We start from the raw sequence: 24,994 nt of genomic DNA on the forward strand, positions 1-24,994 counted from the left end.
GGGTTGTCCCCCCCCCCCCCACATAGTGTCTGCTTTCATCTATTTCTTCATTTCACTTATTGCTGTTTTTACAGTATTTTGCATTCTAGCCATTGGTCTATTCGCCATACATGATTCAGGACTAAATATAGCCCAGAAAGACATTATAAGATTATCTTCCAGCATCCTCTTTCTCCTTAATTCTATCTCATCTGCTCCTCCTCTTTTTTTCTTCCCATCTTCTCCTCACTCTTTTAGTCTTGTCATCTCTCTCGAGATATGTGCCAGTTTCAGGTGACAATGATAGCACGATGTAGAGCCTGGTCAGGGTGAATCAGGGTCCTAAAAGGTAAAAAGCGTGTTATTCACAACAAGAGTAGTCAAATACAACTGGATCGATTGATTGGCAGGCTCACTGTCTGACTCGGGGTATCTTGATGAGTTCAGATTGGTGTCAAAGGAATCAATAAAGTAAAGGGTCTTGAGAAGATATATATATATATATATATATATATATATATATATATATATATATATATATATATATATATATATATATATATATACATACTTGTAGTAGTGGGAGGCAACTCGGTACATTCATTCAAGTATTATCCAGTATAATTCTGAGCCACCACTTCATTTAAAAAGAAAATCTGTACATTTTAATTGACTAGATAAACCTCAGCTTTACTTGTTACTTAGTAGAGATTGTACATACAAAACATCTAAAACATCTAAACATCAAAACTCACTGTTTAGGATTACATTTACGTTACCATTATATACTCTATCTAAAACTGGATAAATAATATTCTGCAGTGCCATTTTGTGAAATGTTGTATTTTTATTTTTTTAAACTTCAAGCACATTTCATTACATCCTTTTTTTTTTTTTTTTTTTTTTTTAATAATTTAAAGACATGTAAACTTTTACTAGATCTGAATTCAGTCCTTTTCTTGTCACATTATTTTTTACATTGTGGTATTACTGTTTTATAATCAATTAAAATCTATTTATTGCATTAATTACTGGTTATCACAATTCATTAAATGATATTAGTCATTTATTTTACCTATGCAAGAATCATATCCCAGTTCCCTGTTTTGTACCACCTTGGTCTATCTTCAATTCTTTTGAAGAAAAAAAAGAAATATTTGCATAAATTTTTTTTATTATCTTTATTTTATTTGTTCAGTGACAAAATAGTGACATATAATACTCAAATAAAAAACAAACACACAACTTAAATAGCTACAAAATCATGAGTGAATGTCCAAAATAAAATAAAACATAATCATGAAAGAAAATAGAGAAAAAGGAAAACGGATGTCACCAGAAGAAAACAACGATCATCATTACTATTATCATCACTTTATTACTTTTGTCAAGTCTTTTAGCAAAACCAGTATTCTTATTGGACCGTTGTGTAAAGACATACAGACAAGACATTTTTCTATTGATGGCGATCACATTTACATTTGACGTTTGCAGAGAAACAGTCACAATTACATTTCATTTAGCTGACGCTTTTATCCAAAGCGACTTACAATAAGTGCATTCCCAACCATGAGGGTACAAAACCCAGAACAACAGGAATCAAGAAAATACAATTTCTTCAAGAAAGCCAAACTACAAAGTGCTATCAGTGAGTGCCATTTTAAGTGCTACTAAAGTTCTGCTGTTCGAGGTGAAGTCGGAAGAGGTGCGTTTTTAGTTTGCGGCGGAAGATGTGCAGAGTTAATAATAACTCTTAATAATAAGACCAGCAACTCATTTCATCAACTGATGAACACCAGCAGTTGGTCTTGTTGTGTTGGACGGGTTGTGGGAGGGGTTGAAGGAGGAGCGTGTACAGTATGCGTGCGTAAGTGTGTGTGTGTGTGTGTGTGTGTGTTTGCCTCCGGAGAGAAACGGAACGAGCTCGGCGTGTTTGCTCTGCATTGTGGGGAGCTGTCCATTGTCACTGGTGCTGAAAGTGGATTACTGCTTCCCCACTTAAAAGGAGGGGTGCATTTCATAAGCATGGTGGGGAAGAAAGGAGGAAGAAGAATAAGAGGAGAGGAAAACAAGAAGAGTTCATGAGATTGCTTCATTACTGCAAGCCCGCAGGCTGACTGCAGATTTAGAGGAAGTTTCTTGGAAACTTGGATCGTAAGAGCACCTCTAACAAGCTGTCACTACCTTACATGGACACTGAATTTATTTCTTTAACATGCCTTCTCGCTCTCTCTCTTTCTGTCTCTCTATCTCTCTCATCATCACTTTCTCTGCACGCACATCTCACTCTTGAGCAGTCACTAATTTGGACACATTCAGAGGTGGGATAGAGAAGGTGTGAGAGGAGTGGGAGAGGGAAAGCAGGGAAAACAGAGGGACATCACCGTTTCTGTTTTTTCCCCCTCCAGCTTGGCAGGACGAAAGGCGACACAGGAAGAAGAGCGCGCTCCCCTCTGCTTCTTCTCTCACTGATGTTGGATTCACACACTGCACCAGGAGCAGTTGTACTGATTGCCACTTTAATGCGAGAGAAGTGCTACAGCTGCTGCTCCTGCTGGTGGTGGTGCTGACTTGGACCTGGAAACCCCTGTCCTGCTCTGGCCCCTCTCAGCCCATTGTGTCCCGGGTCACTGCCAGGATGGCGGGGTGTGCCAAGCGCTGCAAGCAGGGACTTGTCAAGTTTGTCTTGTCCCTGCACAGGCTGGTCACCGGGAATCTCATCAAAGGTATGTAGGCGCTTCAATACGAGCTTGATTCATTCGGTATTGGTTTTTGGGCAAGTGCAAGAAAGTGTGTGTTTATGTGTCTTAAGCTGCAAGCGCAGGAAGTTGTCCCAAGTGGATGTTGCAGTGTGTCTTGAACAATAATAGCGTTGCAGGCAGGCTACAAATCAACATTTAAGTAGTCCACTTCATCTTTCATCTTCAAGTGCGTACAACTCTTTTGTTTCTTTTCCTCTGACTCTGCTCTTGTCTGCAGTTGACCTCGTTCTGTTCGTATGTTCTCCGGGGGGAGAAGTGAAGGAGACGGAGACGAAGGTAGTAAGCAGCTAACAGGGAGGAAAGACAAAGTTGATATAGAGCTGTGTGTGTGTGTGTGTGTGTGTGTGTGTGTGTAAGTGTGTAAGTGTGTAAGTGTGAGTATGTTCTCGTGATGAATGTGAGTAATAAAATGTGTGGCAGCGGGGAAGAGGAGCTGTACACACATGAGGCTGAGAGGAAGAGGGAGGGTTTTACTATTGTGATTCATTAGTTGTTGTTGTATTTGTGTGAATATACACATACGTGTTGTGGTGCCTGTATGTTGCTGCCTTTTCTGTGTGTGCAGTGGTACATTTGAAATTTTATTCTGGTGATTTTACTGTAGAAGCAGTAAAGGGAAATACACACAAAGCCATCTTTCAGAAACCATATGCAGCATGGCAGCTGCCTGGAGGCGCACACACACACACACACACGCACACACACACACACACACACACACACACACACACACACACACACACACACACACACACACACACACACACACACACACACACAGGCGCATGCACACACACATATGCACACAGGCACGCTCAAACATACACACACTTACAGTACAATGCTCTTTTCAGCCAACTGAAATTTTGTCTGGAGGGATAGGAAACATCAGAGAAGTTAGTTACACGCATACAGTAGATGCACAAAGACATAGTTACATGCACACACACTCTCACAAACATGTTTGCGGATGGCTCAAGCATTCGGCGCAGAATTGCCCTCAAGGTCTAACACACTCACAACGTCACGAAGGAGCTGCTGCTGAGGTTTAGTTGCGTAACAAATAACTCTTTACAAGATCAACTCGGACGTAGTCAAAGGAATAAAGCAGCAGTAAACACGAGCGTAGTCTCTCGATCACACATAAAAAAAAAAGAAGTAATAATATACGTGCTGACTGAAAAGCATCCAAGAACATACACGCATGCAAATGTATGTAAATAAAATACACACAGCACGAACACACAGCCATTCAAACACCTACACAGACAACAGGCCAATAAGCTGCATGACCAAGAGATGCGGTACCGCAAAATATCAGATGCTAACACACACACACACACACACACACACACACACACACACACACACACACATATGCACATATGCACATATGCACGTATGCACATGCACATGGCATGCACACATGTACACGCAGGTCTACATCTGGTCTTTTTTAGACCTCCAGTGGGAGCAAGAACTACATCTGATTAGACAGAGGTCATAAAAACCAAAGAAACACACACACACACGCACGCGCACACGCACACACACACACACACACACACACACACCAGCTCCTTAAAGAGCCATTACAATTTTATAGTTTTATGGATTGTGTTTATAACCCATTCCTGGTCAGGGTGGGATATTGTTTTAATTGGATATGAGGAGAAGTTTCCCTGCACCTTTTTACAATTGATGAACACCAGTGGTGGAAACTCTGATTATATTTAGTCCTGCTGTTAAAAGTGAGCATGTATTGATGAGCCTCTTTTTGCAGAAATTTTCTTTTTGCATGAGGTTTCACTGAGTGCTGTGGTCCATTACAGATCACTTTACTGACTGCATCAGAAACTGGATAGTTGTAAACTGCAGTTATGAAGCCATTTGCTGTAATTAGAACAAGTCTAATCTAATGTAGTTTCTTCTGCGTTCATGAATGGTGCCTAATGGTGTTGAATATTCTAAAATTTAGTTTTTCTAGAAATCAGTTTTCCAGATGACTGATAAAGGTCAGACGACAAAACTGTTTCATATCTAATGTGTCTATAAAAGTGGGGAGGGGCTTGAACGATGCACATTTAAAAGCATGATTTAGCATTGCACTTCCAAAGTCGGTGGACTCCTGAGAGAGATTTTTAGCCCGACTTTTAGCAGATAGTTGTGCCCTCAAAATCCTGAATCCAACACTTCCCATAATACAGTGTGTCTCAATAAAAAAACGTTCCTGTCTGATAAACATCACATCAAAACTCCACGCTCAGACTGAGGAAGACTCCTGTACTTCTCACAAGTGGGGCATTCCCTTTAACCCTTTCTTCATCCTCCCCATCTCCTTTGAAATACAACCAGCACTGCAAGAAAACAACTGCTGCTTTTAAAGAGCAAAACACAATACACTTACTTGCAATATTAGAAATCAACTTTTCCTTCAGAATTCATGCGTAATCAATTTTAAGCAAGGACAATTTATCAATGCCTGGCAATTTTAAGATATTGATCTAATCATCCATCCGTGCAGCTATCTGTGCGTCCACTCACTGCACAGCCACTAAATCATGTTCCTCAGTGAGATGATGACATTGGGGGAGGGAGAAGGGGGTAAGTAGGGTCAGTACTTTCTGTAACCAAGAGGCCTGGCGGCATTTTCAATCCTCCACTGTAAATTACAGATGTATTTTCAGATGACCTTTAACTGTCAGCATTTTAGGAAAGTTTGAGAGCCACGGCAATACATTTTGGCGGTGGAAAAGTTTTGCCCATTCTCTCTGTAGCAACAGAATCTTTTCTATCAGTAGCAGCATGAATACGAAAACACGGAGGGTTTCTGTACTCAGTGGACTGAAGGGAAATATGCAGGTATTCTCAAAGAATTTGGCTCTGTGAAGACGCTCAGAGCAGCAGTGACCTCTGCTGGTAGCTCTGAGAAAAAAACAAGTTAACTGGAAAAAAAAAAAATCCCTATGCTAAAAACGTATGATTGGTTGTCATCAAGATCAACAAATCAGTGGCAGTGAATTTCACTACAAATTCAAAGATTAGTTTTCCTCTTTGAAATTGATAGCACAAATGTGGTGTTTTTCATTCTGTTAGAGAAAAACATAGAAAACCGAGACATAGATGTGAAAGTAAACAAAATATGAATCTGTTCTTTACATCTCAGTAGGAATTCCATGATACGCAGTCCAGCAAAGACCACACGAACATAAAAATTCTCTGTTTTACGATAACATTTTCAGCCTAAATCAGGCTGGAGCTGCTCAGAAAACCAAGTCAGTTTCTTACAAACTAAATTATGCTTTAAGATAAAATCTCAAAGTCAGACTTGATAGATCTTAAAGGACATAAATAATATATGAGGTTGAAGACAAATTAAATCATTGAACGTATCCAAAAGTACTTTAAAGTAAGGTACTGCTCATTAAATGTTTTGAGAGGAAACTGTAATTTCTGTGTGTGTACACCTGTACTACTTATGTTGTGGGGACATAAATCATTTTACAGTCACGCTGCCGAGACTCGCATCGGTTTTGGGAATAAAAATCAAATCCTTATAAAAACAAATCATTAAATTTATGGTTTAAGGTTTGGGTAAGTTTAGGTTAGTCTCTAGGAAAAAAAAAAAAAGGTAAGGTAAGGTAAGTTTCCATGTTAAAACTCCTGAAACAACTTCACCAGGCTCAGTCTGCTTCCATCATTTGTTGCCTTATTGTAGCCAGAACCTTTTATCCTTCATGTTTCCTGTCACTGTCAAATATTTATGAATTATTAAAGCCAAAAGACTTAGTAAATAAACTTTAAAAACAATCATGCCAGCTGAATTTTTCTACTTCACAGGCATAGGCTGGAGGTTCAAGGCCTCTCTAAACTCTGCTCTCTTCTTTTAGCTGCAGGCTGATCAGACCAAAGCCCTTTCATCACTCTGGTTTTCATTGTGGTTCATCTCTAACTGTCTGTCACTTTCTGCGCTGCCTTTGCCCTAAACCTCCCTTCAGCTTCCTGTCATCTCTGAAAACCCTGTAAATATCATGTCAAACAGTACCAGGCTGTAAGCAGCCTGCATGATTTCACTTATCCTTTCCACCCAGCCTGCCCTCTGGTGCGTCCCGCTGACATACAAAACCGACCTGCCTGGGTGTAGGAATGTGCGCTCTGCGGTGGTCTGGGCACATGTGATGGCACCTGATGGCAGCCACCAGTAAACAAAAGATTGGTTGGCTGAAAATCTCCAAGAAAAAAACACGGAAAGAAACCCTGCTGAACCATCCTTTCTATTCTACAGCCAGAGTAAGGACTCCTGCTGCTACTTGCATCTCACATTAGTTTGAGTACAGCTCATGACCATCGTTTGTCCTTTTTTCTCAATGAAGCAAAAGTGACTCAAAAAAATGAATCCTGATTTTTGTAGATATACTCAAAATTTTCTACATTTGCCTTTGGATGCTTTTTTTTTTTTTTTTTTTGCAAAGAAGAGAAAAAAAAAAACTTTCAGAGAAAACGCCTGTGATTCTAATTCCTGTCAGCCTCCAAAGCATGCTTCTGTTGGGAATAGGAGGAACATCCAATGTTACTTATCCTTCTCCTCCTTGCTTTCCGTTTTCAGCCTCAACTGGAACAACTCATTTCCAAAACAGAGGAAAAAGCAAGCTGTCATCCTCTGATGACAATTTAAAGTGCTGTCCTAAATTGTGCAGTCTCCACTGGAAATGGCTCACATCATCCGGTCATTTACAACTGCAATTGTCTTCTAAAGATTTATGCATGACTTTATTTTGCGCGAGTCGTGCTGAACTATTTGAATCTTTTCTTCTGATTTATGTTTCCCATTCTGCACAACAGAGGGCGTCAGGCCACTCTTCCCTTTTTTTTTTCCTTTTTTTTTTCTCTCAGGATCCCTGTAACCACACATTCCCATATTGTCAGAGCAGATTACAGCCAACGCGAACCAAATGACGCTTTAAATATTCAGTGTTTCAAAGAGCTCGCAGATGAAGCAGCTCGTCGTCTGATGCTTGATGAATGACGGACAGCGTGGTGGATTTTCCAACTGAGGGTTCGCTGGCATCACTCAGATCTGTGGTGTTCCTCATAAGCGCTGAATGAAATATTCAGCAGGTCCTTTGTTTCCATCAAATATTTGCTTCAGTTCCTCCTCTGCTTTGAGTCAAGAGGGGTGGGGGGGGGGGGGGACTTGGCTGGATGTTTATATTCAGAGAAGACACGGTTGGAAAGTAGGATAGATGACAAAATGGGAACAGAGCAGAAAAGAAAGAAAAACGAGAGCACGGTCGAGTGTGTGTACACGGTTACAGTCTTTGCACATGTTTGTGGACACGTGCTTTGATAGTGGAAGTGCGTGTTATTTTCCCAGTGTGCGCGCTCTGCAACTGTGGGTGCTGCGTAGCTTCAATAGCGTGGTCATATCACCTTTTACATGCTACGGGGGACACAGGGATACAAAATGTAATGAATCATAAGTCATATGGAAAAGGCTCTCCGAGGAGGAGACGCCATTCTCCCCCGAAGACTGTAATCAATCCCCAAGCTGAATATAATTAACACTTCCATCACTTTTAACTGCTGAGGTAGGAGGAGAAGGGAGAGAGTGGGTGAGTCAATAGAGGTGTTTGTATTCAGTTCACACAAGCCACTCGGGTGCTGACAAGGCAAAGAATTGAGACTCAGTTTAGCTGCATTTTCATTTGCACTTTTACAGAAGGAAACGCTCCAGTGTGGGTCATGTGCAAACTATCTGTGTCCAGGAATAGTGGCTTGTGGTGGGTGACAGGGCTTCGCGTACATTGGCACCCACAGGCAAGGTGATGCTGTCTGTAAAACATTTATGGCAAATGAGACTGTAAACATTTCAACCAATATGAAGAATGAATGGATAAACAGATTTGTGTTGGTGTGTTTCTCACTGTTTTATGTCCTGTGCGAGTCCACCTCCAGCTAATCGGAGTTTAAAGAGCTCTGTGAAATGTGTCATCTGTGTGTCTACTGGAGAGGGGGTTAGATTGTGGCCGCAAAGTGCTGTTTTTCACATCTTGACAGCCGACATAAAGTTAGTGGGCGGCGTGCAGCGGTAAATCTCTTAGTGATTCAGTGTGGGACAGAAAAACAGCAGCCGTGGCCTTGAGGAGAGAAGACTGTTGTCATGGAGAGAAACTCAAGATTGCACAGATTCACCAAGACAGGCCCTTGCTCTTTTAGATAGTACAATACTGTTAACGCTGTCAGTCTGTCAGACAGAAAAGTAACCAGGCATCTTATTTTGACTCTTGTTTTAGCGCAGATCACAAATTCTTTTTTGAAAATGCTGATTTTCCTCACTCTGTGTTTCCACACACAGAGCTTTGGTTCCATTTTTAACATATATTCTCATTAAATTTCTGCCTGCACCCGAGTATGTTTAAATGTTAAGCTCAAGTTAGAAGTTAGATTTACAGGCACATAAACCCACCTGGTCCTAATCTTTATTAAAACTTAGTATTTCATCCAGCTAAAAACATGTCATACATAGACTTTGTGTGGTGGTTAGTATGCCAATAATGATTATAATTATATGCCTGTAATAGCTCAAGTACCACCACAACACCTTTAAATGTTGACTTGATTGTGCTTTGTAGTTAATTACACTCATTTTACAAATCATGTTCCTAGTTTGTCTACAGGTTCACATGAAATACTAGCAAGTTGTTCATAAAACAGAAGAATTGTAATGAGCAGAAGTAACTAACAAGATGATTTGTGTTCCTTGTCACCAAAGTTAATCGTTTAATTTTATAAATGGCCATTGTCGCTATAAATATTGTTGCGTTATCTCCCTTCCTTATGCAGAGGATAGTCTGGTGTATCCTATGTCTCCAACCGCATACTTATGTAGGCTACTTAAACTTACAGTACATATGAGTGCCCACAGGACCTTCTTAAATCACAAACTGTATGGCACACAGTACACGTCTTACCCTTAGCAGTAACCATTATGGGTATGTAATGGAAAGTTATGGACTACCAACCTATTTGTAGGTGGTGCATTCAAATGTTATGGTTATGCAGAGCAACCACTATTGGGTGAGAAAAACCGCATCACTGAATGTGCGCCGCTTGTTATTTTTCCTGGGAATGTTGCCACAGACACCCATAATAGGCTACGCCCACCTCTGTTAAAGTGTAGCACAGCAGCTTTCTTGGGCTTTTCAGTGGGACCTGTGAGATCAGACATGGTCAGACATGAGGAGTCATGTTTCTGCCCAGTGTAAATCCAATATTTCACTCTCTTTTAACTGGGTTTTTGGTCGACACCAACTCCTGAGGGAAATATCCTCCTCCTTAGCTGCTACATATTCCACTTGTTTACCATGTAGCATTTGTGGAATATAACTGAGTGCACTTAATTATGAACTTTCTTAAGTTCAATTTTGAGTTTGTACTTTACTTGCGTCTTTTATTTTACGAAAGATTTTTTAATCTTGTGTATATACAAGTAGAAAGACAGTTCGTTGATATATTTATTAATTGATTTAAAAAGCATTAAAACAAACTGTTTTAATAATCATATACTTTAACCTACAACATACTAAGATTTTATAATTCTGCCTTTGTTGCCTTTCCTTTCAATAATTTTAGTAGTTTTAATTGAATGTTAATAATTTGGAGGTTTGGACGATTGATTTAATAAAACAAGTATATGTGATAGTTTATCTTTGGGGATTGAATATGTGTGATGACACTTATAACTACAATCAAACAATCAATTAACTCATTGAGAAAATAATCAGCAGATTGTTTATGAAAAAATTATCATTAGTTGCAGCCCTATACAGAATTGTTGAAAAATAGCCTCAAATGATCCAACTTCAACACTAAATACTTAATACTCACTTGACACTCGTATCATTCAAAACTTTTACTTTTAATATTTTAGGTACATTTTCATGGTCATACTTGAATTTTCTGAGCTGAAACTAATGATTTATTTCTGCCTTCAGCACAATACATGGGTTAAGTGAGTGAATATCAAAACTGTTTTAAAATATTTTCTTTGATTGACTAACTAATGAATCAGCTAATAATTTCAGCTGTATACCAAAGAAATAGTTCAGCTGAATATGTTTAATTTGAATTATAACATTAATCCAAGTGAAATTCTTTTCACTTCCATTCTACTGTTTTGTAGCAGAAACATTAGAGATGGACATATAAAATATTTAAAAAAATAATAAAGTAATTTTTTTTTTTTTTAAATTTGGGTGAAATGATCCTTTCAGCGTCGATACTGTGACGTACTTGAGGCAACCGATAGACTCTAGAGGCAAAATGACTCTGGCAGTGTTTGCTCACCTGGTTCACATCGATTAAAGTCGAGCCTGGTTGCACAGCTCGGTTTGTAGTCTGTGTTGGAGCTTCTGACACGTGTTTGGCTTTGTCAGAGGGAAAGCGACGTGTCATTGACTCTTTGCAGCAGGAATTGGCTGATCTCAGTGGTATTCCACCTCATTCCCATGTCTGACAAGATCGTTGAGGTCTTCTCCTTCGCTCCTCACCTCAGTAAATCAATCTGTTTGTTCCGATGACTCAGGCGTCACCCAGCCTGTTAGTGGCTACGTGCAGTTTTCACTCCTCTCTTTGTACTCTGAGGTCTCTGCTCACTTACTATCTCATTTCATTCACTTGCGCTCTCTTTTCTTCCCTCCGTTCTTCTCTGCTCTCGTCGCCTCCTCTCCTCTCCTCTCCTCTGTGCGGTCACCACGAGAGTTTCCATCCAACCTTCGTCTAATAAGACCAGACAGCGACTGACCTGCCAATTTATTATTCACTGCCTGTTCACCACCGTCTTTGCTTGTCAACACCTTCTCTGTCTGCTGTCGAATGCTCTCTACCTTTAAACTCTCGAGTCTAACTTAATGTTTTCTTTTACCCCTTTCCCCTCCATTCATTCATCCGGGCTGCCATCTCAATCCTGTAAAAGGTCTGTTGTGTAATGGTTAATAAATGAGGGGAAAGAGGTTGGCTGGAACTCAGAATGATCCACAGCACCCTAGACAGGAATGAGCAGCAGCACAGACGATGTCAGGCTTAATGTTTTGGAAGAGATTGGTGCTCAGCCTAATGTGATGAACCTGTTGCTGTTAGTGTTATTGCACTCCAAGTCTACGGGGCTGTTTTAATTTCCTTGCTTGAACCACAGAGAGGTTAACGCCTCAATTACTTTGTGTGTTCATTATGAATTCAATTCCTAAAAAATTATACAGCCGATAATTTAGTTGCTATGTGACAAAATATCAGCAGCTGAACGCAAAAATAATATTTCAAACAATAATAGCATCAATTGTTTGAAAAAGTGGCTTCAGAACAAAATTATTTTACATTTGAGGGTGGAAGCCCTTTTTCCTTTGTGGGAATTATGACTGACACAAACAGATCAGGGTGGTTGGATGGGTTAAGAAAAGTTGAAGCCGAGTAGCCCAGCCGACCCACTTGTGGCAAAATTTTGTTTCTTCTGATTGCGACGTAATGTCGAATGACTAAATGCCTTTTCTGGGCCCGTATAGACCTACCATTGGTTGTTATGCTGCTCGAGGGTTAGGGATCTTGCCTGGGGGTAAAGTGCTTCACCGGACCTAACAGCAAGTAGGGAGTGTAAAGTGGATATGGTGCTATTGACTGGTCCAACCTGTCAATAGTGGTCCATTAGCCTGACTAAAGTTACAGATTTTTCTTGGGTTGATAATTGTTGGAAACATTTGGGATAATATAAGTTCAGTCGAGTATTGCTGCCACGCCAGAAAAAGAAAAATCAGATTACAATAAATTGACCTTGTTAAAACAGTATTCTATTTATCTTGATATAATGGGAACATTTTAAGTTAAAACGTGACAAGTTGATCTCAGGCAGAGGTGACATGTCCCTCCGGTTGATCAAGAAGAGATGACGTTACCTCCAGAGTGTCAGACTCTTTCTTCCTTCTGTTCAGCCTCATGCATTTTTAAAATCCTTATTAGTGAAGGCTACATATACTTATTACAATATCATATAACAGTAAACTCATGTAAATGAGTCATATTCCTGTTTATCAGTGCTGTTCAACGTCTCAATCATCATGGCTTTCACATCATAACAATCTAAGTTATATTATTGTTATAACAAGAAAAGTTTCTCATTGTAATGTGTTCAGTTTGTATGTTGTAAAAATGTAAAAAATATGTTGTTTGTATGTGAAAATATCTGGCTATAGTGTAAAATATATCTTGTCATAACAACAACATGTTCACATTATAAAGCGATACTGAACTGTTTTTATTTTTCTGGTGTGGCAGCAGTAGGCTCCCATATATAAATACAGAGTTCAATAAAACATGTAAGATACGGTTGGTCTAGTGGTTTCTGGACATTTTAGTGGGGAAAACTTCCATATTATCTCTTTAACAGATTTTTTTGTTTTCTCGTTTAAAAAAAAAAAAAAATCGAACCATGAGATTGATTTAGAAAAGTATATTAAGTGTTTCAGGCCTTTCATCTGTATAGGCTTTAAAGTAGAGATTGACCTGGGAGAAAGCGGTTCACGGAACAATATGACCACGCGGTCTGTCCAGTCAGCCTTCAGGACCTTTTGATCACAGAACTAAATCTCCCTCAGCACGTTGCAACCAGATTGGTTTGTCAAATGCTATTTTCATTGTAAAGAATGAATTCTCAGTTGTGACCATTATTTTTTGTTCTATTTGCTCAGTAATTGCATTCTGTTTTCTTCAGATAAATTCGCTCTCTGTTGTTTGAAAACTTGGTATTTAGAAAATGTCAGCTTTGCAGAGACTGATCAAAACAGACGTTTCCTACTTTGGGGTTTTTCAGTTCATCCGGTGGGGTTTTGGAAGTGTTTGATCAACCGAAGGCTTTCTCTGCGCTGATAAATGTGTATGTAACCCCTCCACTGAAGTTAAACATCATCACTACAGCAAATCACGCTCCCTTATCTTGGCTATTCAGCCGGGCTTTCAGAATTTAATCAGCACGTCTGTTGTGTGTATTCAAAGACCTGCTTCTCTCCGTTGATATATTGCCACTCTTACTCACTGTAGATGTTTGTGCGTGCCTGTATGTGTGCATAAACACGTGTGCTTGTGTGTGAAATGTGTTTGATTAGAAACTGCTGTCAAATCTGTCTTTTTCTGCAGAGCTAAAAGGAGAAAGATGGGGTGTGTGTGTGTAGCGTGAGCTCTTGCACAGCCAAAAGATGAAAACACACTCTCACACACACACACACACACACACACACGCACACACACTCCTGCCCTGCAGTGCTCATTTCGCTCACTTTCTTTGTCTCTCTGTCCCTTTTCTTCATTTCCTCTCTGTCTCTTGCACCGCCTCTGTCTCTTTCTCTTGTTTTGACTCTGCATTGATCCTCACCGTACGGGCTGCTGCAGCCAGTAGCTTTTAATGAATGCCATGGCCTTAATGGCTTTATCATTGGCCTTGATGGCCTCCGCTCAACCACAGCGATGGCTTGGCTGTAAATTGTTTTCTTAACTAAAGCCATGTAAGGAATTTCAATGGGCTTTGCCATCAATAGCATGAGTGCAGCTCGCCAATCTCAACAGCAGGGTGTTACACAAAGGGCAGCGAGGGGTTAAGCATGACTGACAGCAGGGTACATGTCTGAGATGGACTGGCATCATTCCCCCGTTTGTATTGTTGTTGTGTGTGTGTGTGTGGGTGTGGGTGTGTGTGTGGGTGACGGATTCATCAGCAGACTTGAAAGCAAAAACATGTCTGATACAACGTGTTGATGTGGGTGTTGACATATGCGAGGCTGCGTTTCTGCAAATGTAGTGGTGTCAGATGAACAGGGATTTTGTCCGTAACCCGCTCGCTCACAGAATAATCACACACACACACACACACACACACACACACACACACACACACACACACACACACACACACACACACACACACACCACCTGTCAGACTTGTGCATGTCGAGATAAAGCAGCAAATACACTCTCCGCAGTCACACTTTGCCTGCTGAATAGCAAAGGGGAAGACGGATCAGTCTTGCCCTCCGTTATCTCCACTCACCTCTTGCACTCTCTCTATCGCTCCCTTTCACCCTCTCTCCTCCTCACTTTGCCTTCCCTGCCGTTTGAGAATCCTCCTAATTTGTTTCTGTCTCTTCTTTCTCCTGTCCTCTCCCTTCTCGTCATTTCATCGCTTCCTCATCCTCTCGCTCTCTCTCTCTCTCTCTCTCTCTCTGTTGCCCTCCTTTGAGTTTTGTCCTCTTCTCTCTCATGCACACACTCTCACCCCCCCCCCCACGCCACCATCTCCCCTCTCTCTGTCTTCTTCCGTGCAACAGTGTGCAATACCTCGTTCCACGCCAGACAGACAAAGAGACAGAGCGACCGAGACGAATAGCAGAGGAAGCGGAAGCAGAGAGGCAGATAGACACATAAAGAGGCACAGAGGAATTGATGGGATGACAGTCTGGTGGCGGGGGACACACACAGAGAGAGAGAGAGAGAGGGAGGAAGAAGGAGGGAGAAGGCGATAAAAGGGATGTAAAATAGGCAGCTCCAGTGACAGCGTAGACAAAGGTAGCCTCAGAGTGCATGTGTGCCGTTTATTTCATTCACACACACACACACACACTCTCTCTCTCGCTCTCTCTCTCAGTCCCTCGCTGACTCTCTCTCATACCCACCTCCTCTCTCTCTCTCTCTCTCTCTCTCTCTCTTTCTCACTCACTCTCTCTCTCTTTCTCACTCACTCTGGCACACACACACACACACACACACACACACACACCCTCGAGCAGAAGCAGCAGAGCTGTGTGGGTGTGAGGCAGCATGAGATCTGATATCTGTACTTCCGCACATACAGACGACTGATGGACTAACTTAATCACAAATTACACACACCTAACTGAATGCACACTCACTCGCACACCTCGATTAAACAAATACACACTCAACCTTTCTGCAGCCAGAAGTCAACATGGGTCTTGTGATGGGAACCTTTTCCATGCAAACCAAGCAAGTGTCCTACCACAAAGGTAAGAAATGATATTTTTTAAATTTGTGCCTCAAACACACTCAGGATGGATGTGTGTTTTTGTCGAATGTGGCTGTCATATGAGAGCAGCACCTGTCATGTTACATGTTTGTGCTTTAATGTTGGACTCGTGTATGTTTGCTCTCAGAGCCATGAATATTGCACAAGAAGTGCATTATGGGAATGAGCTGAACGCATACTGAGCAGCGATGTAAAGTTGGCCCAAAAAATATCATATATTGATGGCTTATGATGCAATCTCCAGGCCACCAGTCCTCTGTTTGAACTGTGGATTTAGGGTTATACGTGTGTGTGTGCGCGTGTGAGCGTATGTGCGTGCGCGCGTGCGCAGCCGTGCCATTGGGCATGTCTATAATAGGTGATGGTATTTACCCCTGTCTGCTCTCCAAGCCAGCCCGCTTCTGCGCTGCTGCTCTTTGACAGGCGCTGACACTTGGCACATGCACACTATTGTGTGTGTGTGTGTGTGTGTGTGTGTGTGTGTGTGTGTGTGTGTGTGTGTTCTTAGTCATACTTTAGTGTGAACAGCTTTGTCCATGAAACTATGTATGCTCATCGTGAACTGCTGAGATGCAGGAGTGTGTAAGGGGCTGTACGTTTTGTGTGTGGCGGTTGTGGTTGCGTGTATATGTGCTGTAAATCAGGGTGATGTAATTCCGTCAGCCTTCGGCCATGGTCTGTCCCGCATCTGTTGACCTTAAACCTAATGGTTATCACCGACAGACACGGAGCTGCATCATATACACACACAAAGACACAAAGACACAAACACGCACACACACACACACACACACACACACACACACACACACACACACACACACACACACACACACACACACTGTAGAGACAGAAAACAGGAGCCAGTTAATTTGTCATTGTGGATAAAATTAAGAAATGTATAATTGGACCATTAACCAGAGTGAGATCATATAAATTCTGCTCCATGTTCCATATGCTGTGACAAAAACTGTGGAGCGATGTCAGTGATGCAAATTATGTGCTGCGAATGTTGTGCAAGTCCCTCAGGAAAATGCCTCTCAGCTGTCTGTATTTTATGAGCTAGACCCGTCAAACAGTGCAGTCAGAACTCACTGAGTGTTTGAAATAGCTGTAAAAACTATTCAGAGACCCCCTATCAATGTGCTCCTGAATAACAAACATATAAAGCATCCTGCGTGGGTCGTTTATTTTAATTCCTGACCCACGCCTCATTTCATTGCGTGGCAACCGCTCTCAGCAGATACTTCAGATGTGCTGAGCAGAAACTTGAGGCTCCTTTTTTTTTTTTTTTTACCGTGGATGTTTTCTTAAATATGAAACCTTCAGGTTTCAGATTACAGAAACAACTCACACGTGCCTGAAACTCAGCCGTGTTGTGTTCTCCTGTTTCAAGCACAACCCATTTTGCTAGTGAGGGAAGACAACAATGCGTACGCAGCAGCTGGGATGTTTCTTTTTAGCCACTTTTGTGCAATTAAAAACTCTCCCCTACTTAGTATAACCTCTAAAAAGAAGCCACTTTAAAGTTTGCACTGTTAGGGTGCGAGGAAGGAGCAAAAGAAGAGTAAAAGTGGGAGAGACATTTTTTTTTAAAGTTGAGAGAGGAGGCGAGATTTCTCCTCAGGGGGCTGCAATGTGTGTGTCAGTGAATGTGTGTGTGTGTGTGTGTGTGTTTCGCCATCTGCTGCAGTGTTATAAAAAGTGGCCTCATGAAAGCAAGGCAGGATTTATTTTGCATGGAAGGTTGGCCCATCCTTGATCACAACCCAACATGAGGCAACAAACAGCTGAGAAGAACCCGAAGTAAACTTCCCGAGGATTCAGAACATTGACTGAAGATTATTTTTTTTTTAGCATAAAGCCATACTCAGTGTGATTTAAATCAGTCTTCAATCTGATGACTTAAACTTGCAGTGTGGAACTTTTTTCTCATCCTTCTGCTAGTGAGAATAACTGCAAAAACCCTGTTGACGTGTATTTATGTCGTAGGTTGAACCACAGCCTTCTCTGTCACTACTGTTGTGAACGTAAAACGGTGGATAAATGAAGTGAACGGCATCACAGCCCCGAGAAACTACTTGTTTCAATAACAGAATTTGATGCATTTAATCTGATAATGTTCTGATAATGATTGAATATTTTTTTTCAATTACAAGTTAACATCGGGCTGAACCAGAAGTTTGGCAGCATCAGCCAGCGGTGGTCTCTGATGCGTATGCTCTGCTCATAGGGGATGCCCAGTTGGCCTTCAAACAGTGAGCGTGAGAAACTCACACCAGACAACAGATGTAAAATCTCATTATCCTGTGAAACACAGAGACATTTGAATGGAGTTGATAGGTTTGATCATTATTGTGTAAACTCATTCGTAACGGATGTTCCTTTATTTTTAAATCACAAAAACTTGCAGTTTGATGACTCGACTTCCATCAGAATTTACCCTCGCCATCGCTGAGTGACTCCAAGAAATTAAAACTTATGTTGAACTTTTTTTTTTTTTTTTCTTGCTAACAACAGATTTATTTTGAACAAGGCAGTTTAGACAAGCTGGCAGACAGCAGTTGGTACTTGTGAATATCACAATTAGTTGTCAAGACAATGCTTTGGTTACCAGCAAAAATTTTACTCTTACTGCGTTTTAACATTTTAACTTCATTGATGAAGAGTGAAAAATAACTTTTTTCAGACTCAAGACACAAAGTTCAGCACTTGACTCAAGACATGATGTCAGTTCAAGACTTAATAACTATAACTTGAGACTCAATTGGTTGTCTTGGATAATCACATTTATTGTTGGTTTATAATCATTCACTACCTTTTCTAATGTGAGAAATCAATTCACACTGAACATTTCATTTAGTCAGTTAATGATTTTTAGGTACAGTGCTTGTTGTGTCCTTTTTTTTGTCGTTTTGTAAGATGTTATTTTTGGGCAATAGTACGTGGTAATACATTAACTATTTTTTAGCTCATGAAGTCTTTTTATACTTTGGCTGACCTAGAAGACAGCATTTTGTTCACTGTAAACTGCAAACAAGTACAATAAGTTGCAAGAGCTCTTTTAGAATACAGGTAGTTTAAGATAAATCGGAAGTTCGCAAAATAACTAATACGACAGAAAAGAATCAAAAGTATATTATAGAGATTAGAGATTATAGATTATATTTAAAGAAGATTCATGTTTGACTTGTGTGTGGAGTTTTCCTCTTTGATGAATGTTGGGAATTTTAGCCTTATGTTGAGCCACACAGGAGACATGGAAAGAAAGAGTTGGAAGAAATGCAACAACGTTAAGATTGTATGGTGTGCATCCAAATCACTAGGCCACCATGCTTTCCTTGTAATCATGGCAATAATTTTATCTCTTAGGCTCAATATTTATTGAAATACAAACAATTGAGTAGGAACAAAAAAAAAAAATCCCTTGTGGATTTATGTATTAACGTAATGATAAAAGGTCACAAGTAGACAATGCTTTATTTTTAGGGTATAAAGTCTAGTCATTTACTTCACAGTGACAATCATTTAACCCTTATTCATTCACTGCTATCCCACAGGTGTGGCTTCAGACTGTAGAGCAGCTTGGATATTAATAGCAGGGTTAGTGGTTTGATCCCCAGCTCCTCCCACTCTGTTTTGAAGTACCCTTGAGCAAGACATTAAACCCAGACGCTTCCCACGGCTAGTTCTGTGCCGTGGTTTATGAAAGTCACATTGTAAAGCACTTTGGTATAAAGGAACTCCATTCACAGCCCTGCTTACAGCATTTTACTGTGATGAATTGACTGAGCTGAATTCAACAGAGCTGCTAAACTCCACAACTGAAGTAGGTGTTTTTGTTTTTGCTGTGGGTCACTAACTGAAGCCAAACTGATGCAGTGGCCTTCATAAAGTCATAAGTTCTCCGTGGGAAGCTAGAAGGCAGAGCTATTAGCCAGCGGCCCCTCCTGCTCATATTGCCATAGGTTGGTGGCGTGAAGGCATTTATCTGTATGTGTCTCTCTTCACCTGGGGCTAAAAAAGAGAAATTTATCTACTGTCTCTGTGCACAAACTACTCCGCTCCTCTGAAATATTTCCCAGCGGTTATAAACTACAAAACCTGCAGCTTGCCGACACATTCATCTCCCTGTCCGTTGGCTCCATTTGTTTCTGCCTCTACTTTCATTTCTCAGTACCCTCTCGCTTTGTCAAGTGAATTTTTTCTCTCTCTCTCTCTCTCTCTCTCTCTCTCTCTCTCTCTCTCTTTGTCTTACTCGCTTTCACCTCATCTCACCTCCTCATTTAGTCTTTTATGTGTTGCTGCCTTCAAGTTTTTCTTTTCTATTCGCAGACCTGCTCTCCTCTTGATCTGGCTACTCGTCTGCCTTTGCTGTTTATCTCTGCGTTTCTGTCTCATTCGTTCTCTCAAACCCTCACATCTCTTTGTGCTCAGAGTTTTGTGCAGACTACAGCCTTGTCCTACTCTTAAGAGTACTCCAACTGTTTGAAGTGTCACTAATCACGCAGAGTTTTAGTTTGGGGGCAGCAGAATATATGTAAATAGATGTGTTTGTGCATGAGTGAGTGTATGTGGGTTTTCTGGAGAACAAGTGCGCTCAGCTCAATGTTTCCATGCTGCAGGCCGAAGAGAAGGAGAGATGATCCGTGTTTCTTTAATAGGCTTTACAGTTTCCACCCTTCTCTCTCATCCCCGCACATCAAAAGAAGTGCACCAAAAGGGCCAATTAGGACAGCGGAAGAACTTTATTAGGCACATGGCAACATGACAACGGATTTCTGCTTAATCCCATGCCCGAAGCATGTGTGTGTTTGTGTGTGATGTGTATGAACGTGTAGTGATGGGATTATGATACTACAACCCTCAAATCTCATATTTCTTTACCGGGCAGATTTTCACAGGGAGGAGTATTTCCATTTAAAAAATCTGCCCGTCATTTAGGATCCTCTGTCAGTGTTTGATCTTTCTCAGTGTTGCAAATTAGACCCACGTTCAAACATTTTATTAAATAAAAGAAATCAATAAACTGCATCCATAAAAATACTCTATTTGCATAATATTTGCGGGCTTTGCTCAGTTCTTCAAAGATAAACAACATTTTCCATGCAATTTATCTCCGTAGACAGTTCAGCCCTGTGCTTGCCTTCAGGCCTTTGTAATGCTGGAGCCAATGAGGGAGAATGCAGATGATGAATATAGATAGCTACTTAGCTATGACTATATGATTCAGCCTGTATGCACCGTTATGACAGCGGTGATGCATATCACTTGAACTAGATTAACGTGACAGTTGAAATGACTCTCGTATAGAGGCAGCAAATGTTGTCAGTGTGGCATTTCACTCCAAAGGTGCTAAAACAACCATTAATTTACACTCGCATCTAAATAGTTCTCTTTGTAGCAGATAATGGACACAAGCAGAAAGAGGAATCAAGCTGTCCAGTGAGCGAAGATAGTATGGTTTAGTAAAACAAAAGTGGCATGGTAACATATATTATGTGTATTTATAAACATAATAGTTCAAGTTCATATACACTTACCACAAATTAAAAAAAAAAAAGGAAACATCTTATTTGCTTCTATTTAGCATCCTCATACCAACCTACGCAGTGTGCGTGTGTAATATACACACAAGAGGGGGTGGAGCATATGTAAACAAATTAGTCATTTCTGTTTATGTTGCACTAATTAAGCCATGAAGGAACTGTTTCATGCCAAAAATATAATTGATCTATTTTTCTTTTAACTTTTAAATAGGGCAACAGAATAACAGAAAAATTTAAATCCGTTAATGTCACAGACCGGTCAGCTTTTATTCCTTTTTTCTTAATTTCTAATGAACCAACTAATTCTGACAAGACCACCTGTCGCCTAGTGAATCTGCTGCTGTGAGTTTGCTGTGTGAGCTCCGAGAAATAAAAAGGTGTTACAGAGTGAAGGAAAAACGCAGAAGGTATGAACCGCTTCACTTGTCTGCTAAATATAAAATGTCAGTTGAATCTGTATAAAACATGTTTTTTTTTTTAAACAACCAGAGGGCATATATATCATTGATTTCATTGACATTCATCGCAGTAACAGCATGTAGTGTTGCTGTTTGTTTCACTGCGCTGCTGTTTGCAGAAAAATCTGATGCTGGAAATAACACAGGAAGTGAGTGAGCAGTGTGAACGCCCTTACAGTATGTGCATTAGGTCTGCGAGTCATGGTTCATACTTGCATTTGATGTATGTATTTTCATACACCAAAAATAAATATTTTCAAGCAACAAAGAAACATAAAATAAAGGTGCAAGTTTACACAACTCAACACTTTTTTTCTGTTTACAAATCGACAACATTAATTCGTTTTAAATGACTGATTAATGGAGGACGATCTTCATCGACACATGCCCTGTATATGATCATTTATAGCAGTGGGCTACTCTCTGTATCTCTGTTTGGACTGATTTTAACACTGTGAACTCCTCTCCCCCTCTCCACATCAGATTGACTGCCAGTCACAGCTCTTTTTGTCCCTTTTTCAGCCCTGCAGGTAAAAAAAAAAAAAAGCTCTATAAACAACCCATCGAATGTGAAAATCAGCCTGCTGCTGCTGCTGCTGCTGCTGCTGCTGCTGCTGCTGCTTCCTCTGCTGTGTGCCTGTTGACTAAGACATCACATCCCATGTCAATCCAGTTGGCTGTAAGAATACCAGCGAAGCAAAAATAATGAGGGAAAACGACTATTTCCTCTGCCCAGTCTCTTCATCGATTCCCCCTTTAATCACCCTCTGTTTCACATTTTTTATTTATCTCCTGCTTTCTCCTTCTCAAATATTCCTCCTTTGCACTTTATGTCTCTCTTTTCCCTCTCCACACGTCCATCCTTCCTCCCCTTATGCGTTCCAATTATTTAAGTTCTTACTTCCTCCCCTCTCTTCCTTTTTCTCTTTTTTTTTCTTCTCTTTTACCCCTCACCAGATAATTACAGCTCAATAGCGATGGGCTCCTTTAATTATTCCCTTTTTTATATGGTGATGGGAGCTGATAAGAGGCTCGGCATACGTCCACTAATACAGATACAGAAAAGCATCTGTGTGAGGAGTCATTTGGACAGCGATAGATATGAGTATTGATTTTCCTAATAGACGTGTTCGCTGTCCAAAGCCACATCGCTCATGATGAGTAATTGCCTCAGTCTTGTGTGCCGACAGGACAGTGTCATCCAGCGATGTGATAGATTCATAATCTATAGCTGAAGGGGTGAATTTTTTTAGGAGGAAAAGATAGAATTTTAATGTTGTTGGCCTGCAGTTTTTGCACTGAGGTGGGTCTGGATGTGCAGCATTGAGGAGTTGAGCTGATTTTCTGAAGCTTCCACGTGGCATTTTAATTTTAATTTTAATCAAGATCTTCAGTTTCTTTTTCTCTCGTTTCTGCTCCCCCATTTCTTCCTCATTCTCTTTGTTCTTCCATCCTCTTCCCTGGAAATGTGCTGTTTGCATGTCCCACTTGCTCTCCTCTGCCTTTTCTTTCTTGCAACACCGCTCGCCCACTCTCCTGGCTCTTGTTACCCACTTCTTTCTCTTTCGTTCTCGCTCAGCTTTGCACTCTAATCTCCCGCTGGAAGCTTTTCTGCTGGATTTCTTCCTCCTTGCTCTTTTTCTTTTTGTTTTTCCTCCATTCTTCATTGCCAAATATGTTTCCATCTCTATCTACACTGCTTTTGCTCTGTCCCTACACACAGTGTATATAAGAAATGGCACTTATTTGCCCTCTCCTACTCTCACTGTTTTCCCCCTCTCCTACGTCTTGTGGCATCTCTTTCCTTAAAAGTGTGACAGGGTCTTGTAAAACAGTCTGGAGCCATTTGCTCACATGCCTGCAGGGCAGCACACAGGCAATTTGGTAACAATATTGTACACACAGGCATGAAAAACAAACACACACACACACACACACACACACACACACACACACACACACACACACACACACACACACCAACCTCTCGCTCTTTCTCTCTCTGCTTTACAGACAGACTTTGAAATGATTACAAGATGGAGAACCATTTCTGTTTGTGTGTGGAAACGGGCCTGTCAAAGACTGCTGGTAGATAAAGAGGGATGGAGATTTGAAATCGAAACAAGCTGGGAACTGTGTTTGAAACGACAGGAACACTAGGCCGATACAAGCGCAGAGATTTATTGGGAGAGATGACTGGATAAAGGTGTATTGGCGAAGACTATATGCCTGAAGACAAATTCATAGATAAAAGGTTTGAGAGATGGATAGATATGGTTTAAAGCTAAAGATGAAGTAGGGTGCAGCCAAGATAGGGAGCAATACCTTGATAGCCTGTAAATTCCTATAGGCACAATACAGGCAGTGAGTTATATAGCAGAGTGGAAGAGGTGTTTGTGTGTGTGTGTGTGTGTGTGTGCGTGTGCGTGTGTGCGTGTGTGCGTGTGCATACTTGTGTGTAGCAGGAAATGGTCATGCTGCATGCTGTTTGGATACCACCTGAGTCCACAGAGACCTCATCCTATGATCAGCCAGTCTATCAGCCCGCGGTTGGTGCATGTGCAAAATGTCATACAGTATGTGTGCATATGTGTGCTTCACTCTATCTGTAAGCGTGTGAGTGTGTAGGCAGGCTGAACGCATTACTCCCCACTGCTGTCCATTCTGTCTCTCTCACTGTTGTGAGTGAGGAAAAAAAAACACATCCAAGCATTCATGAGCACATTTTCACAGAAGCAGATTGCAGATTTTCCTTTTTTTTTTGTTACTCACTGAAATAAATCTTTCCTGCGAAATGTGCCCATATGTCTCACGAACAATCACGCTTCCTTCATTATTCACCATCAGCTGACAAAAAGTGCTCCATATTCGGAGCATTTGCCACATTTGCAGAGGCATTATTACTGACGGCTGGCTTGAGATAAAAGGACATTGTGTCTATTCTAAAAATGTACTACCGAAAACTTAGTTGTAAAACCTTGACATGTGCATTATTTACGGAGGCAAATTGCAAATCTACTAAATAGTAGTTTTTGCTTCTTCAATAAACATCAGGATTTCATCCACGAAGCAAAAATTGTCTGTGATCACAAACATTATACATTTTATAACATTTTACATATTGTGCTCTGGGTTGTGTCTTCAGGCTAGTGGCTTTTACATGTG

At 40.7% G+C, this 24,994-nt stretch overlaps 1 protein-coding gene across 1 annotated transcript in view; it reads left to right on the plus strand.

Annotated features, from left to right (window-relative positions):
* The first annotated feature begins 1,959 nt into the window (after positions 1-1,959).
* Positions 1,960-24,994, plus strand: part of LOC138211143 (A-type potassium channel modulatory protein KCNIP1-like) — a 41,642-nt gene continuing 18,607 nt past the window's right edge. The window contains exons 1-2 of the mRNA XM_069170813.1: positions 1,960-2,133; positions 2,388-2,705. Of these exons, the coding sequence (XP_069026914.1) occupies positions 2,618-2,705 (88 nt within the window). The 5' untranslated portion in view covers positions 1,960-2,133; positions 2,388-2,617. The remainder of the gene's footprint in view (positions 2,134-2,387; positions 2,706-24,994) is intronic.

Source organism: Embiotoca jacksoni, unplaced genomic scaffold, assembly GCF_022577435.1.
Source record: "Embiotoca jacksoni isolate LCO1_2020_lvr unplaced genomic scaffold, fEmbJac1.0.p SCAF_5, whole genome shotgun sequence".
NCBI classification, from domain to species: Eukaryota; Metazoa; Chordata; class Actinopteri; family Embiotocidae; genus Embiotoca; species Embiotoca jacksoni.